At 43.4% G+C, this 15,392-nt stretch overlaps 2 protein-coding genes across 7 annotated transcripts in view; one reads left to right on the plus strand and one right to left on the minus strand.

Moving 5' to 3' along the window:
• On the plus strand, positions 1–13,217 carry MYNN (myoneurin). Of its 3 annotated transcripts, none has more exons than XM_064457958.1 (9): positions 1–120; positions 726–1,024; positions 2,980–3,782; positions 5,704–5,863; positions 6,546–6,724; positions 7,008–7,091; positions 7,527–7,613; positions 9,360–9,658; positions 11,379–13,217. In XM_064457958.1, exons 2-8 carry the CDS (start codon positions 759–761, stop codon positions 9,626–9,628), a joined length of 1,848 nt encoding a protein of 615 aa, XP_064314028.1. In that variant the 5' UTR covers positions 1–120; positions 726–758; the 3' UTR covers positions 9,629–9,658; positions 11,379–13,217. The 3 variants fall into 3 exon arrangements, with proteins under 3 accessions (XP_064314028.1, XP_064314029.1, XP_064314027.1); XM_064457959.1 differs by having other exon boundaries at positions 9,360–9,650; positions 11,625–13,217; XM_064457957.1 differs by having other exon boundaries at positions 9,360–13,217.
• The window catches only part of LRRC34 (leucine rich repeat containing 34), a 21,393-nt gene continuing 13,027 nt past the window's right edge, over positions 7,027–15,392 (minus strand). For all 4 annotated transcript variants that reach the window (XM_064457968.1, XM_064457972.1, XM_064457970.1 and 1 more), the window contains one exon: positions 7,027–11,707. In XM_064457968.1, the coding sequence (XP_064314038.1) occupies positions 11,671–11,707 (37 nt within the window). In that variant the 3' untranslated portion in view covers positions 7,027–11,670. The remainder of the gene's footprint in view (positions 11,708–15,392) is intronic.

The following is a 15,392-nucleotide window of genomic DNA, read 5'->3' on the forward strand; positions in this document are numbered from 1 at the left end:
GCACCGGAAGTCTCATCCCGGAAGCGGCGCGCGGGGCGTCATCAGAACATGGCGGCCTGAGGCGAGGACGCTTCTTCCTTCCTCCTCGTCCCGTCCGGTCCCGTCCCGTCCCCGCCGCAGGTGCGTGGCCGCTGCCGCTCCTCTCCTTCTGCCGGCGCGGGGGAGCCCGCGGCGGCCTGCGGGGCGGGCGGGCAGCGCCCGGGCGACATAGGGGTGGCGGGCCCGGGCCCGGGGGAGGCCGCGGCGGGGGTGGCGGGCGCTGCGGGATCGCTCCCGTCCCCTCCCGTCCTTTCCCGTCCCGGGGCGCCCGTGGCCGCAGGGGACTCCCCGCACCCGGGTCGGCCCCTGCCCGGCCCCCGCGGAGCGGAGCTGTGCCCCCGGGGTGGCCACCTGAGCGCCCTCCGGGCCCGGCTGCTCGTCCCTGCAAGGCGCTCCTCGGAGTCCGGTGTTGACGTGACAGCTCGTAGGCTTAGGCGAGCTAATCCTCTGATCCGGGTGGGGAGTTGCGCGTCGGTGCCCTCTGCCCCTCGCTCTGCCTCTAAAATTAGCAGCTCCCCAAGTTCAGACGGATCCACCCATCTCGCTGTACCTCCTACAAAAGCGCCGCTACACAACCCGTTCTGTGGGATTCGAGTGCTGAGGCTTTTGTAGTCGTTAACTTACCCTGCTAGGGGGGAGACAAAGTTAAATCTTGCATGTATATCAGGATTTTTTTGCTTTCCTAGATCGTAACGAAGAGGCTGCAGCTCGTTACCAAAATGCAGTATTCCCATCACTGTGAGCACCTTTTAGAGAGACTGAACAAGCAGCGAGAGGCCGGCTTTCTTTGTGACTGCACCGTGGTTATCGGGGAGTTCCAGTTCAAAGCACACAGAAATGTGCTTGCCTCTTTCAGCGAGTACTTCGGTGCGTTTTACAGAGACACGTCCGACAACAATGTTGTTTTGGATCAGACTCAAGTGAAAGCTGATGGATTCCAAAAACTCCTGGAATTTATTTATACGGGAAATTTAAACCTTGACAGGTAACATATGCTATATTAAAGGGGGAAGGAAAATAGGGAAATAAACTTTGTGTTAAGGCAGTCCTGGGTTTTTTGTTCTTTGTCGTAAGTTCTGGAAGAAAAAATAGCAGTGGGTACGATGCGTATTAACACGTTGAGGATCGCCTGTTTGTATGTTTTTAAAACACCACATGGTACATGCCAAATCAGTATTGTTGTCTGATATTTCACTGATGGATAGTTTCACTCTCCGAGTCTTTCTGTCTGGATTGGAAGGGATTGACAGTCTGATGCAATTACCGGGAGAGGGAAGGCTAAGTGTGTTCTTTCTGAAGTTGCATTATAGAAGTCTGTTTTTTGAGAGAACAGATAGAAACTGTATGTACAGTAGAAACTAAAGCCTGAGGAATGCGCAAGGATAGGCACGATTTAAAAAAAAATAGTAGTTTGTTAGAATTTGCATGATCTGTTACTTAAAATCATACGTCACAGCGTCCAAAAGGAGTCACAGGAAAAGTGTTTCCCCCCTTTACTGTCTTGGTTTTGTGCCCGCTGTGTTGCTCCATGTGGAGCGAGGATTCTTTGCAGTGCTTTTCTTTCTGGGAAAGAAAGGGATTATCCCTCATGAGGGAAGTGTGACTACTTAGGAGTATGTAGGCCAGGATTTTAACTCCTTTCTCAATGTCTGATGTTAAATGCATTTTAAAAAAGCTGTGTTGCTGTTGGCATCTGAAAACTCATATCTGATACTTCAAGTACGTATATTCGGGGTGGTGTTTGTTGGTTTTGGGTGGGTTTTTTTGTTTTTTAAATTAGCTGCAAGTGTTAGCAGGAGCAGAGCTGTGAAATTAACGGTGGACGCTTTGCAAATTCCATATGAGCAGGAGCGTGCAGCATTCTTGGTGTCCACCTGGGACTGCAGTGGGAGGGTTTCTGGATTCATTCTGAGCAGTTGAGATCCCTGAAGGAATAGGAAGGTGAAAGTACGGTTCTTACCCGGGGAGAACTATTTGACAGAAGATGATGCCTGTGGGTCTGCCCTGTACACCCATCATCTTGTTCTGTATCCCTCTGGGCTGCTGCTGCAACTGTCTGCGAATTCTGTTGTCGTCTGTGCTGGTGGGTGCGTGGGTGACACCGGGAGGGCGTGCTTTGAACTCAGGGCTGGTGTCATACACAGTACTAAAACACTTTTATTCATGTACAGGGAGTAACTGGGTCTAATTACTAACTGTTTAATTACATTTACTGCGCAATAGATTGATGGTAAACAACACCATCCCAACCATCTCTCTTTAAAATGCTGTAAATCCATAAATGGATTGATGGTACATATTGCCACCTTTTCTGGACCAATTTTTTCTAAACCATCAAGGCCTCCATTGCAGGAACCGAAAATAGAGCGTAGTAGTTTAATGAGGACTTTCTTGGTGTTCATGTTGTCTGTGAGCAGCTGATACAGAATCAAGACTGTCTGCAAATCGTTTTATAAAACAAGATTAATATCCGCCTCACAGAAACGCTGAGGCAAATGTGCTGCTTGCAAATTACATAAGGCTTTTGGGCAGAAGGATTATAGAGTGATAACTTATGCATTTTTATTCTCCAGTGTTTTATCCCTTTGTGCTGTGATTTCTGAGCTTTTTGGACCGACAACCCTGTGTCTAGCCTCACCACCTTAGAACTGGACTTTTAGCTTAAAATTCTACAAAAGGTCTGTAGCGGAGAGCAAAATGCTTGGTTCTGTGGATCTGCAGACCCCACCAGGCATGGGCCGGCAGATCAGGAGCCAGTGTCGTACTGTCTTATGGCACTGCAGCACTAAGAGATCAGGTCTTGCTGTGCGTGTTCCCAAAGTTACGCTTTCTGACAGTGTAACTTGTCTGTAGCTGTGCCGTCTGTATTTGATCCAGTTGGTACGGAACAAATGCTTGCTTTGTCCAGAATATTGTCACCCAAGTCTTGTTTTCTTGCAGCTGGAATGTTAAAGAAATTCACCAGGCTGCCGACTATCTCAAAGTGGAAGAAGTGGTCACTAAATGCAAAATCAAGATGGAAGACTTTGCTTTTATTGCTAATCCCTCTTCTACAGAGACATCTAGTATCACTGGAAATGTTGAAATGAATCAACAGACTTGCCTTCTGACTCTCCGAGACTACAATAACCGGGAGAAAGCAGATGCTCCTTCTGCAGAGTTGGTTCAACCACAGGCAAAAAAAGCCACTTTGGAAAAGAAATCTCCTCAAACCAAAAAGCGAAAGAAGAATTTCAGCTCCCCCAAAAGCGTCCAGAATAAATCCGTACAATATCAGAACGATGTGACCGAGAATGCATCCATTGAGATGTTTTTAGATGCAAATAAGCTGGCCACCCAGATAACGGAACAGGCTGCCCAGGGCAGCGATAACTCTGAACTGCAGCTGGCGTCTGTAGTGGAAAGCGAAACGCTGGCGGCGCAGGATATCCTAGTTCAGACTATTGCAGCGAAACAGAAACGGGGGAAGCCTCAGCAAAGCTGTGCACTGAAGGAGCACTGTATGTCTAACATCACCAGTGAAAAGAACGCTTACCAGTTGGAGAATTCCGGGGAAGAGCTTGACCAGAAGTACTCCAAAGCTAAGCCGGTGTGCAACACGTGTGGAAAAGTCTTTTCGGAAGCCAGCAGCCTCCGCCGACACATGAGAATACACAAAGGAGTGAAACCATACGTGTGTCAGCTCTGTGGGAAGGCATTCACCCAGTGCAATCAGCTGAAAACTCATGTAAGAACTCACACAGGTAAGCCGTTGGCCTTGTCTTCATGGACTGTGGAGACCTGTAATCGCAGCCCGTGAATACAGGACTAAAAAGATCTTTGCTTTCTGACTTCTTCCTCTACAAGTTTTCTCTGCTGCTAGGACACGTGCGGGGATAGTATCCATATCCTGGTAGCGTGGAATGTTTTGATGTTTTTCAGTACAAAAATCATAGTCTAAATACCCAGAAAGGACTTTATTGGTCTGAACACCTTGATTTCTGGAAAGACTGGGAAGACCTGGCTGTGCTGTAACTCTGTAGAGTGATTAAATGGGATGGAGTGCCAAAAACTATTGCCAGTAAAGCTTGAAAAGGTCACTGTACTTGATATTGAAATTTCTATTGTTTGTGGGTTGTTTCTTTTAAGCATCAAATCCTAATATATGTTTGATAACAGAACTGCGGGGAAAAAAGGAATCTTGTGACAAGTAGGTAACTTCACCCATAGGGCCTTCAAAAAAGGTAGGGGAGGTGGCTGCATTTGGGATTTTATTTAGTAAAATGTGCAGCTGAAACGTATGAGGGTGTTACGATCTCTTCATTCAGTAGCATTACCAGAAGTTTGTGTTGTATCGAGAGCTGCTGAACAAAGCATCAAAGAGAAATCAGTTACGAATGCTTAAACATTAAGACAATGTGGCTGACTTAAAAAGATGATGAAGAGCAAATTGCCAGAGCCCAGGAAGGCGTATGGGGGAAGCACTGTACTTGCTTCTCTTTTCGTATGTTCTTCCCTAGAGGTGGAAGACTTGATGCCGGGTTAGTTGGTTCTTTAGGCTGATCCGGCGTAGCTGCTCTCCTGCTATTGCCTTTGCTGCTGTACTTAGCCCAGGGAGCAGCAGAGGGACCTGGGTTATGTAGTTTTCTTCCTTTTGTGGCTGGCATTCAGAATTCTGAAGTAACAGCGAATCAGATAAAAACATTGTTTGCTTTCGCTCTTTTTCCCCTTTGGAAAACTCTGAGCCGAGGCCAGCAGTGGAGCTCTTTCCAGGAAGCTGTGAAGACGCGAAAGAGGTGAAGTAGGAGGTGTTGAGGTGCAGCTGCAGGAGAACGCCGTGCTCCTTCAGTAACCAAGGGAGAGGATTTCAAACGTTGTCAGGCAGTGACAAACCAAAGATTCGTGTGCGAGATGGAGCTTGTGAGCAGTGTTCAGGGACAGTTTGCTCGTAGGAATGGCAGCTGCGCTTTCTACTTTTGAGGGTGTTGTATTGAGAATTTTTGCATGACGAGGTACGGAATTTCACTGTGTTGGTTGCTAGACGACAGGTTAGATGTCTAACACTTTTATTTTTGAAGTTTTTATGTGCACAATATACTTAAGAATTGTTGAGTTCCTGGTTTGGTTGTGCACTGCCGTAGAAATGCAGAGGCAGGCTCTTCTGTACAGTCATGTAGGGCTGCAGAGCCACGCGATCCGCTGTGTGAGATGGATTGACCACTATTGACTACTAAGAAAACATGAATACGCAGAGAAGTACCTGTAGCGTCCCACATCAGCCACTAACGAGAAATTAGTGAGCACTAGACTGTGCATTGAAGGCTCATTGCTGTTTGGCAAAGGCAGATGATTTACCGGTGGCTCATCCTGAATACTCAGAATCATGGACAGACATCACCAGCAAAAAGTCTGAACATGTAGTAGTAGCATTCTTAAAGTAACGTGGGGGAAATGGCATAATTAAAAATACTAATTATCCTTTTTCTACTAAAGGTAAGGCGTTCAAAAGTAGTCTGTTATCCACTGCATTCCTGGCACATTCCACTTCAGCGGGCTGATGATGGGATGTTCCGAGGTGTTATTTGTAAGCAGTTTTAGAACAGTTACTCAAACTTTGGTCAGGTAATGGGTTGCAAAGCTTTTGTATGCAAATGCAGAGAGCACAAGGGTTTTATTTTTCACTAGGGGAGAAGCCATACAAATGTGAACTCTGCGACAAAGGCTTTGCTCAGAAGTGCCAGTTGGTGTTCCACAGCCGGATGCATCACGGAGAAGAGAAACCATACAAATGTGATGTCTGCAATCTGCAGTTCGCTACTTCAAGCAATCTGAAGATTCATGCCAGGTGGGCAAAAGTGAGATCCTGCAAATGCCTATCCAGGTGTTTGTTTAAACAGAATAATTTACTCCGGTGTGAGTGTGTGTTACATGTTTGCATAATTTGGTCACTTCTAATCCTTTTCTCTTGGGTCTTCTCTCACACTGCATCACAGAATAATTACACCGACGTACTTCTCTTTAGGGAAGCAATTTGCAATTTATGAAAGTTACAGCACGCGCGCTGGTATCCTTACGGCAATGATGCGGGTTTGGTTTGGTGTTAAACTGCTTGTAGCACCAACGGGGAGAGAGTTCCTTGATGGGGAGTGAAGCAGAACAGTTCTTGCCATTCACATGTCTTTGCATGTTTTGGCAGGAGCAGGAATTACATTCCCTTGTTAGGAATCATCATTTTATCTTTCCATGCATGATATGCAGAGCGTGCTGAGTCCTCGGGGCACACGTTACGTGTGCAGGGCCTGTAGTTCGATTTGGCTGCCATTGAAATCGTGGATGTGCCAATTCCCAGAGTGAACAGGCAGTGATGTTCACTCCGTGAGAAACTGCCAACTCCAAACCGAACTCATATTTGTTAGGAATGGGTTTTTTTTTTAGTTCGCAGAACATCAGCACAAGGAACTTTGGGAATAAAGTGCTGTTGCTTCCCTTTCTGCCAGGAGCTCACTGGTGTCTGTGTTCGTTGGCAGGAAGCACAGCGGCGAGAAGCCCTACGTGTGTGATCGGTGTGGGCAGCGGTTTGCTCAGGCCAGCACGCTCACCTACCACGTCCGTCGCCACACGGGGGAGAAACCTTACGTGTGCGACAGTTGTGGGAAAGCCTTTGCCGTCTCAAGTTCTCTCATCACCCATTCCCGAAAACATACAGGTGAGGGGAGACAGAGCGCTGCGGTACCAGAATGGGCCTGGCAAGGGCAGACTGCCAGCTGCGGAGGGGTTGGAGACAGGTACCGACCCCAGTCTAACAATCTCTAGATCGGGAGTTACCCCTGGAGCTGTCATCCGGCTCCTTTCTCGTGTTTTGTTACCTTTGACTCCAGTGTAGGGAGCTCTTTCTCCCATTGGGCGTTACCTCTGTTTCGTTTGGATTTGTTCTTTATGTGTATTCTGGGTTATGTATTGGAATAACAAACTCCTCCTGTTTCCTTTAGGAGAGAAGCCATATATCTGTGGCATTTGTGAAAAGAGTTTTATTTCCTCTGGAGAGCTCAATAAACATTTTCGGTCCCATACAGGTCAGTTTCCAGGCAGGCTGCTTCCTGCGCTATAAATAATATTCTATTCTACCTTTACCCTTTTGCCTTTAAAATACACCATATTGTGCTGTACTTGAAAGTAGCAGAGCTTCTTAATTTATCTATCTCTATGTTAACATAATTTAAAGAAAATATTTGTGAAATCTTGTTTAATTGCCTTTTCAGACTAAAATCTGTTAACAGCATAGGTGCTGATGCATGATCGTGGCTTTACTTCTAATGTTTGGGGGGTTTTGCTTCGTTTTAATCTATTATTCTAGAAACAATTTTATTCTGAGTATGGACACACAGACAAAGTAAGAGTTACAAAGTTGCATTTTAAAATACGACACTGAAATCCATTATCCTACATTTCTAACTGTGTTTTCTTTCCATTTCAAGGTGGTTCTAACTGCCAAACCAATTTTTTTTCAGGTGAAAGACCATTTATCTGTGAAATGTGTGGAAATTCTTATACAGATATTAAAAATCTTAAAAAGCACAAAACAAAAGTTCACACAGGTGAGTTCCTTGTGCAAAGAAAGGTTAAGAAACTACATCAACTGTTTTGTCTTTAGTGCTGATTAACCTTTTTTTCTTTGCTCATCCAGGCCTAAAATTAGAAAATAAAAGATTTTAGAGCCAAAAGCATCTGCTTTAGAGTTACCCAAACCTTTTAAAGCATAAAGTACATGCTTTAAAGTAGATTCAAGACAAATTGTCAGGCATTTGCATTGCTATCGCAGACACGTGTTGAGCAACATAGAAGTGAATTGCTGCTGACAAGAATTTCTGCATGTGAATATTTACTTTCTTGTCTTAGTAACTTGTCAGAGTTCCCACGTGAAGGCATGGTCTGAATTGTAGGAAGTTTTTTACCTCTTCTGAATATGTCAGAGAGGTGTGTCTTTATGAGGGTAATTAACTGAGGTGAACAAGACATACTGATTACAGGAATTACTTTACATCCTGAAGGCACAAATATTTTTAATGTGACAGGGAAAGGGTTTTTTTTTATATATATGCAGTCAATGTCAATCCAAATCTGAGCTGGATTAGCAAATGCAAGATCAGACAGCCAGCAAAACGCTCCCAGCTGTGAATACTGCTCTAAAAAGACTTTCAAATACATTTAATTCCTGTTCTAGAAACCAGATTTTGATTAGGAAGAACTTTGACATATGTTACTTGCCTGTGGTCCAAAGCAGAGGCGTTCAGATAGCCGGCCTCTTTCAGTGCTGGCTCCGTACACCTCGTTATCTGTCCATCCTTAAGTGTATTAACCACCATGCCCTTGCCTCTGTCATGTGGAAAAAGGAGTAGTAGGTGTCTGTGTACGTCTGGACTGGGAGGGAGAGGATGAGAAGGCAAGAGTCACGTGCAGAGGCAGCTTTGAATGTCAGAAGCTCGAGAAGCCCTGTTTAGGCAGGCCCCAGTGCAGCAGGAAGGCGGTGGAAGCAAGGGTGAGGCGAGAGCAGCAGTGCGGGTCGGGAGGGCCTGGCGGAGCCTGAGGGCTGAGCTGGGAGAGCGGCCAAGGCAGGTCAGCTCTCACGGGGAGGGAGAAGGCAGAGAGGAGAGCTTCACTGCTGAAGTAACCCGCTTCAGAGCACACTTTGATAGAGGAAGGGTCAAATACCTGATGTGGCTTAATCAGAAAGCTGTCCAAGAGCGGTGGCAGGCTGCATTCAACCAGGAAGGCCGTGAGGAATCCACTAACAGCGATGTCAGTTAAGAATAGAAAGTAATTTCTCAAGTGACTGGATAAAAACTGTACTAGCTCTGGCTGGAATGGAGATAAAAAAGGTTTTCTTCCAAAGAACTTTATGGGTAAATGATGTATTGTACATTGTTATCTCAGTTAAAAGAGGATGCTTAGATGTGGCTGTGGTTCTTAAGATTTTTCTGGGCTGGAAAGTGTCAAGGAAACTTTCATAATTACATTTTTTCCAAAGCTGCTTCGCTGTGATGTTAAGGATTTGTTATCTTCTGTACCACGTCAAATAGAGATCAGGCTGGAACGCATCATCGGTCCAGTTGTCGTGCTACAAGCAGCAGAGGATGTGATTCTCAGTGCTTACATTGTATTTACAGCTCATTCTGGCTTGGGGGCACGTTGAAGCCATGGATCGCCCAGCTGCCCAGGCAGTCTCTGACACACCAAGTGGTTGTTTTGACAGTCATTTGAAAGGGAATTTTCAGAATTTGCACAGGAGCTTTTGAACATTTCTTTTTTTTTTTTTTTTTTTTTTCCTCTCTCCCTTCCCCCAGGATCTGAAACTCCCCCTGATTCTAACGCACTTGATAATTCTTTCAATGAACAAGAATCCATTCAGAGTCAGAAGAGTCCTTTATCGGAGTCCATAGATGTGAAACCCTCCGAGATGTCTTTAGCACTTCCTCTTCCCATTGGGACTGAAGACCATCAGATGCTGCTTCCCGTGACGGGTGGTCAGTCGCCTTCATCAGAAACATTACTAAGATCTGCTGTGACTGGATATTCAGAACCTCAGTTTATTTTCTTGCAGCAGTTATACTGACAGCACAGCCAGAGCCATCAAGGTAATTTGGTAGTGAACTTGCATACGTTTGGTAAAATGATCATAAGCAAGCAGTCAGGCTTCTTAAATCGGACTCGTTCTTCCCCCCGCCCCGTAAAGACACTTGTAAGGCATTTCCATCGCGCAGTGCTGTCTTTTGGTTTTCGTTGAATTGTGCTCATCTACAATCAAATTTCCATTTGCAATTAACACTGATTTCCAGGAGACGAAACCTTTCCAGCAACACCTGCCTTAAGAATTCTCTGTTAAATATGTTAATGTATTTTGGAGATCTCCTCCCATGTTCCTGCTGATGGGATGTGTCACACAGTCATTTGAGAGCAGACGTTTTAAGCCATATTTGATAGTTTAAGAACATTAACCCAGAGGCGTAAGGGGGAAAATCATCATTTGAATGTACTGGCAAGCTTGTACTCCTGCATGCCAAGGTGATACAACGGTACGTGATGGAAGGTAGGCCGGTGCTCTGGTGAGGTGCTTGCAGAGGATTACTGCTGGCTGCCAGAAGTAACCATCTTCAGCTGAGGTCTGACCAGAGGGAAGGCAAGTTTTGTGTATATTTTCCTGGCAAAGCAGGTAAAGGAGAGTTAATTTTTCCCTGTAGTGGGGGAAGTCAGAGGGTTCTGATGGCATAGATACTACTGGGTATTCTTTCCAACGCATCACTCTTTCCTTTTTTTCTTTCCTTTTTCAAGTGAATCGAGCATTGTTGCATCTTATCCCACATTTATTTTCCCATCCCTAAAATGCCCTGGTTTTGGCACAAACGCCAACATTTGCTCAAAAAGAGAGCTGGAACACGCATGTTGTAGGTGAGATGAAAAGATGCCTTGACATAATTGTGAGGCATGAATCATAGCTTCATAATTCTTTTTTACAGTAGTGCTGCTTCTTGTCCTAGACGGTAGGTGCAGAAGGGGAAATAAATCCTGCCCTTCACTGTGAAAATAATAAGCGAATGCTACGTGAGGGGGCACTAAAGAAGAACACAACAGAGCAGATCGATGCTCTTCCAGGCAAGGTTTTGTTAGAGTATGACCAATTTGGTTTAAGTGAAGGATTTATGTATTGCTTTACCTCTTGTGTCACTTGTCCACAGTAACTGCACACAACTGGTATCTGGCAAGACTCATGTAAAGGTGTGTTTTATTACTACCGACGTAAATTATTAAAAAGCCACATTTTTAGTGTCTTGGTAAGGTCATTAAAGACTAGTTGACAATAGGAGTGCTTTTATACTCCGTTTTGCCAGTTTGTGCCATTAACATAATGTAAGCATTATTGAAGTAATCATCAAATAGTAAGGAAACAGTCATTACTGTACCAACAATGCATTTAAAGATATTATTTGTTGGTCATTTACTTGGTGCTAGCATTTTCTCTCCACTGATGCCTTGTGTCCAGACACTGATAAATAGAAGAGCATGGAGATACCTCTTAACTGGTTCTGTTCTACATGGAGTAATAATTAATCTGCACCTTAATTAAACAGACCTGTGAAAAATTTCTCAGAGGGTTTCATTTAAATATTCTGCAAACAGTCCCTTTACTCCTACAGATTCTCCCTCCCCGCCTCTTCCTGTATGTTTGTACTTGTGAAGTAGGAGACCTTTCGCTTCTTTGTGTTGATCCTCTTAGTGTGTGGCGTGTTTAAAACTCTGCTTCTTGATTGTATTTTATGTTGTAATATACGGCCAATTTGCTGATCAAGTCTCCCACGGACAGCAAGGAGTACAGCCATGTCCACCAGGAACATTATTAACACAAGCATCTCCAACCCCATCTGCTGAAGCTAATTACTGCCACACCTGCCTGACCTTGATGTGCTTTGCTCATCTGTACTACAGCGTTTATGAACAGCTGATGTCCTTCATAATGCTGGCAAAGGACAATGGATGAAGTTCTCCATTTGGTTTTTTTTTTCCCCCCGTTTGTTTGGCATTTCTCCCTTTTCTCTCCCCATTTTCTTTTTTAGCTTCCGTTGCTGATGTAGCACCTGAAGGATTACTTAGGCTTGCCATTTAAGACTGAAGAACCACAAAGATCGGGATCTTGACGCTGTAAAACAAAGCAAACTCTGTGTAGCTTGTCCTGAGATTCCTCTGTACTTTCTCTGAAAATAGAGCAGAAGTCTTGGGATAGACGTAGGCTTAGTCATGAATACCGAAACAAGAACAATACCGTACAATTGATAAATTTCATATTTAAACAGCTTTGGAAGATAGAGTAATGATATGCTGCTCTTATTTGAGGAAAAGTATCTGAAGATTGGCAGATCCAGGATAAATGGCCACAAGAAAGAACTAGCTCTGGAAAACAAAAAAATTTTAAAAATCACATTCCTACAGAGAAAATGCATTCCATAACGATGTTTGTTTGGACTGTTTTTATATTTCTAAAATTATAGCTTATTAATGTATTCTTAGATTTCAGACTTTTTTAAAAAATACAGTGCTTAGATTTATACAGGATTTGTTTAGATACTTATAACAGTAACACTTGCTTTATTAGTCATTTAGTTTTCTTTATAGACAAGATGATAATCATTATTTTTTACAAGACAACAATTTTAACCTTTCTTAATAAAATACACAGGCTCGTAGTTTTATCTTGGAGCAATAATTTAGTGACCTGCACTCTTGAGTCCCCATCTGAGAGTCTTGATTTTTATCCTCATCTTTCATGAAGATATCTCAGCTGCTGAGGTATGATCTCTGTGAACTGTATTCATTTACTAGAATATAGATTTAAAATATATATATATAAAATAAAATTGTAGGTGTGTTCAGGCTGGGTGCTGTAGGACCTGAGGAAGCAGGTCTGTACTGTACCTTTTGCCAGTAGATGCATGGAAGTCGGCTGCCCATCTAATTCCTAGGCTTAAGGATTCTGAGTTTGTTTTGGAGGTACAAGGTTTATAACAGTATTGATAATTTCTGGGAGGGATTAATGTGGGAAGGCATGGAATCTTTTTAGGCAGACATCTCCGTCTTGAGACCTAACTGCAAAATGAAAGAGGGCATTTTAAGAATTCCACTAGCAGTAATTTAGGAAAAAAACAACATGATTTATCACACTGTTGTTTCAGTACCATTTCAGTCAATTTTGCACTGAAGTCAGTGCAAGTTTTGCCTCAATAGGTTATCTGTATCTAGAAATTTCTGAATAGGCTGTTCAAAAATACTTACGCAAGAATAGCTCCTTGTATGACACTTGCTTCCAAATGTGTGCCTAAATGCGGGCACAAAGCACGACAACTTCTCTGAAATCACGTGTTCCAAAAAAAGCTTTCGAGTATGGACAAATCCCATGTTGAGGATTTCAGGCTGTGTTCTTGGAGAGGCTAGCGATAAGCCTTGCAGGATAAAGTTCAGAAAAGGACTAAGAAATTATTCTTTTTGGTTAAATTATTTTTAAAACATCTTTCATGTATATACAATTTTTCCTCTGTGATTTGTACATAGCTCAACTCTCAATTTTATAATCCCCTGGGAAGGGAGGGAGTTGTACATATTTAGCCTGAAGTGTTTTATGTTAGACTTTAATAAACTTTTGTAATTTTCCCTCACCTTGTGTCTCCTGTCTATAACTGCAAGGGGTAGCAACAAAAGGAGGAGGGAAGCAGTCTAACATAACCACCGTCAAAGCACCCTGTCAGAAGGATGCAAGGTAGCCCTTTGCGCAGCACACTGACATGGCAAGGATTACTATGTTTTCTTCTTGGCAGTAAAAGCACCTGATTTTTCTCACAGAAGATATTTTGGGTCTGTTCAAACTAAGCAAAAATGTTATTCTAAATACAATCTAGTATAACTACTCTTAGGTTATTTTTTTTTCCACTTGTTTTGAGGCATTTGGGGGGGTTTGGGTTTTGTTCGGTTGTTTTTACAGGGTGCTTTAAGGATGTACTTTTTATGCCAAAGGAGATATTCAGGGAATTTCTTTATTGGAATTTGTATTGTAACTTATTTTTAGTAGATTAATTTTACAGAGGGTGGCTTGGTGGCTAGAGCACACAGTAGGACGTAAGGGACCTGCGTTGTACTGTTGGCCTGCTGGCTCAGTCATTTTACTCCCCTTTAGATTGGGGCAAAAATGCTGCCTTTCAGCAAGTTACGGTGAGTTCTGGAAGCTGAAACAATGGTTTCCAGAGCAGGACTGTGCTTGCTTTTGCTCCTAGAATAACTTACTGAGAAGACCATGGTGAAAATTTCTAGCCCATGTAAATTCTCTCATTCCAGAAACACAAGGTACATCTTCTAAGAATTTTAAGGTTTGGTTTTCAGAGAGAGGAAAGCAATAAATGTCTCTAGTGGAGACTTCTTTAAGCAAGACAGGTTTCTGCATAAATAATTATTTTAGTTTGCCAGAAGTGTTTATACCTAGTTCGGTAAGAATTACTCTGCAGTCCTTTCTTCAAAGGAATATCGGAGTGAGCTATAACACCTGAGCTATTTTTAGGGATATTGCCGATAACACAGAGTGCTCTTTTGGGCCAAGCATCTTGCTGTTAAACAAGGGTTCAGATAGAGTAAAAATACTTCAAAAACATACGCCAGTGATTTTTAAAGTAGATGCCATTTATACTGTTATATTTTGTGTATGACATTGCTGCCATCTTACCACACGTACTAAGAATAAAACACTGCTGTTGGTAGAGTTGGGGCTGACTTGGTAGATTTGGTTCCCTGTTACCACGGCAGATTAATGAATGTCATTCATACAAGTTAATTAAGGCTTAATTTGGGCAATGAAATTAGCCCAGACTTCAAATAGAGGACAAGGGAAAGAAAGGACAAGGGAAAGACAGAGACATGGAAAAAATACACCTTGGTCTGAATCTTGTAGTGGTTTTTCTGGCATGAAATTCTATCACTAATGTCTCAGTACTGAAAGTACTCTTTTTAGACTAGCAGAGTGTGACCTGCAATGATCCGGAGCAGCAGCACTCAGAACATCAACTTTGACAACACAGGCCTATCTCATTTTTTAAAACCTTATGAATTTTCATAGCATGCAGATTCTTCTCAACAAACACGTTCCTCACCTTGTTCTCATGGCTCTGTTCTTCTGTGCAACAATAGTTAAAATACAAGCTGCTCTCCAGAAGCGGGTTTTCACAGTGTGACCTACGGACTCTGTGCTCAGCAAGATGACCACAGGTTAAGGTGACCCTGTGTGGGCCCCAAAGCTAATTAATTTCTGGTCTCCTGCCCTCACCTTTTGGGTGTTACATCTGTTAAGCTGTTCTGTGAAGAGAACACAGGGGAACCGCTGGCCTGGAGGGTGAAGGAAGCCTGGTCAGCTCTTAAACACTGTCCCTAGCAAGCAAGAGGGGACAGAAGGAGCCTCCATGTCAGCTTGTGCTTAGTAGAACAGACATACCTGCTCGGCAGGCTCACCTCTAAGTCCTTTTAGTGATACTTAGCGCTTTTTGGACCAACAGAGCCTGACTAATTTGTGAGAAGAAACCAAATCGACACTTAGAACAGCTAACAGTACCAGTGTGGTCATTTCAGCTTGGTAAGGGGTATCCATACATCTCCCCATTTCTACGTTACCGCTGTGATAATACAGAATCAGAACCTATCGCTGCTGTTTAGGTTATTACTGTTGAAATTACTTTATCTTTTTCCCCTCATACTTCAATCTTGTAGGTCTTGCCTGCATGCACATACATTCAAGGATTATTCTGTTACTTATTCTACACTAATTTTTAACAGGCACATTTAGACATGCCCAA

The sequence above is a fragment of the Phalacrocorax carbo genome, chromosome 7, assembly GCF_963921805.1.
Source record: "Phalacrocorax carbo chromosome 7, bPhaCar2.1, whole genome shotgun sequence".
In the NCBI taxonomy this organism is placed as follows: Eukaryota; Metazoa; Chordata; class Aves; order Suliformes; family Phalacrocoracidae; genus Phalacrocorax; species Phalacrocorax carbo.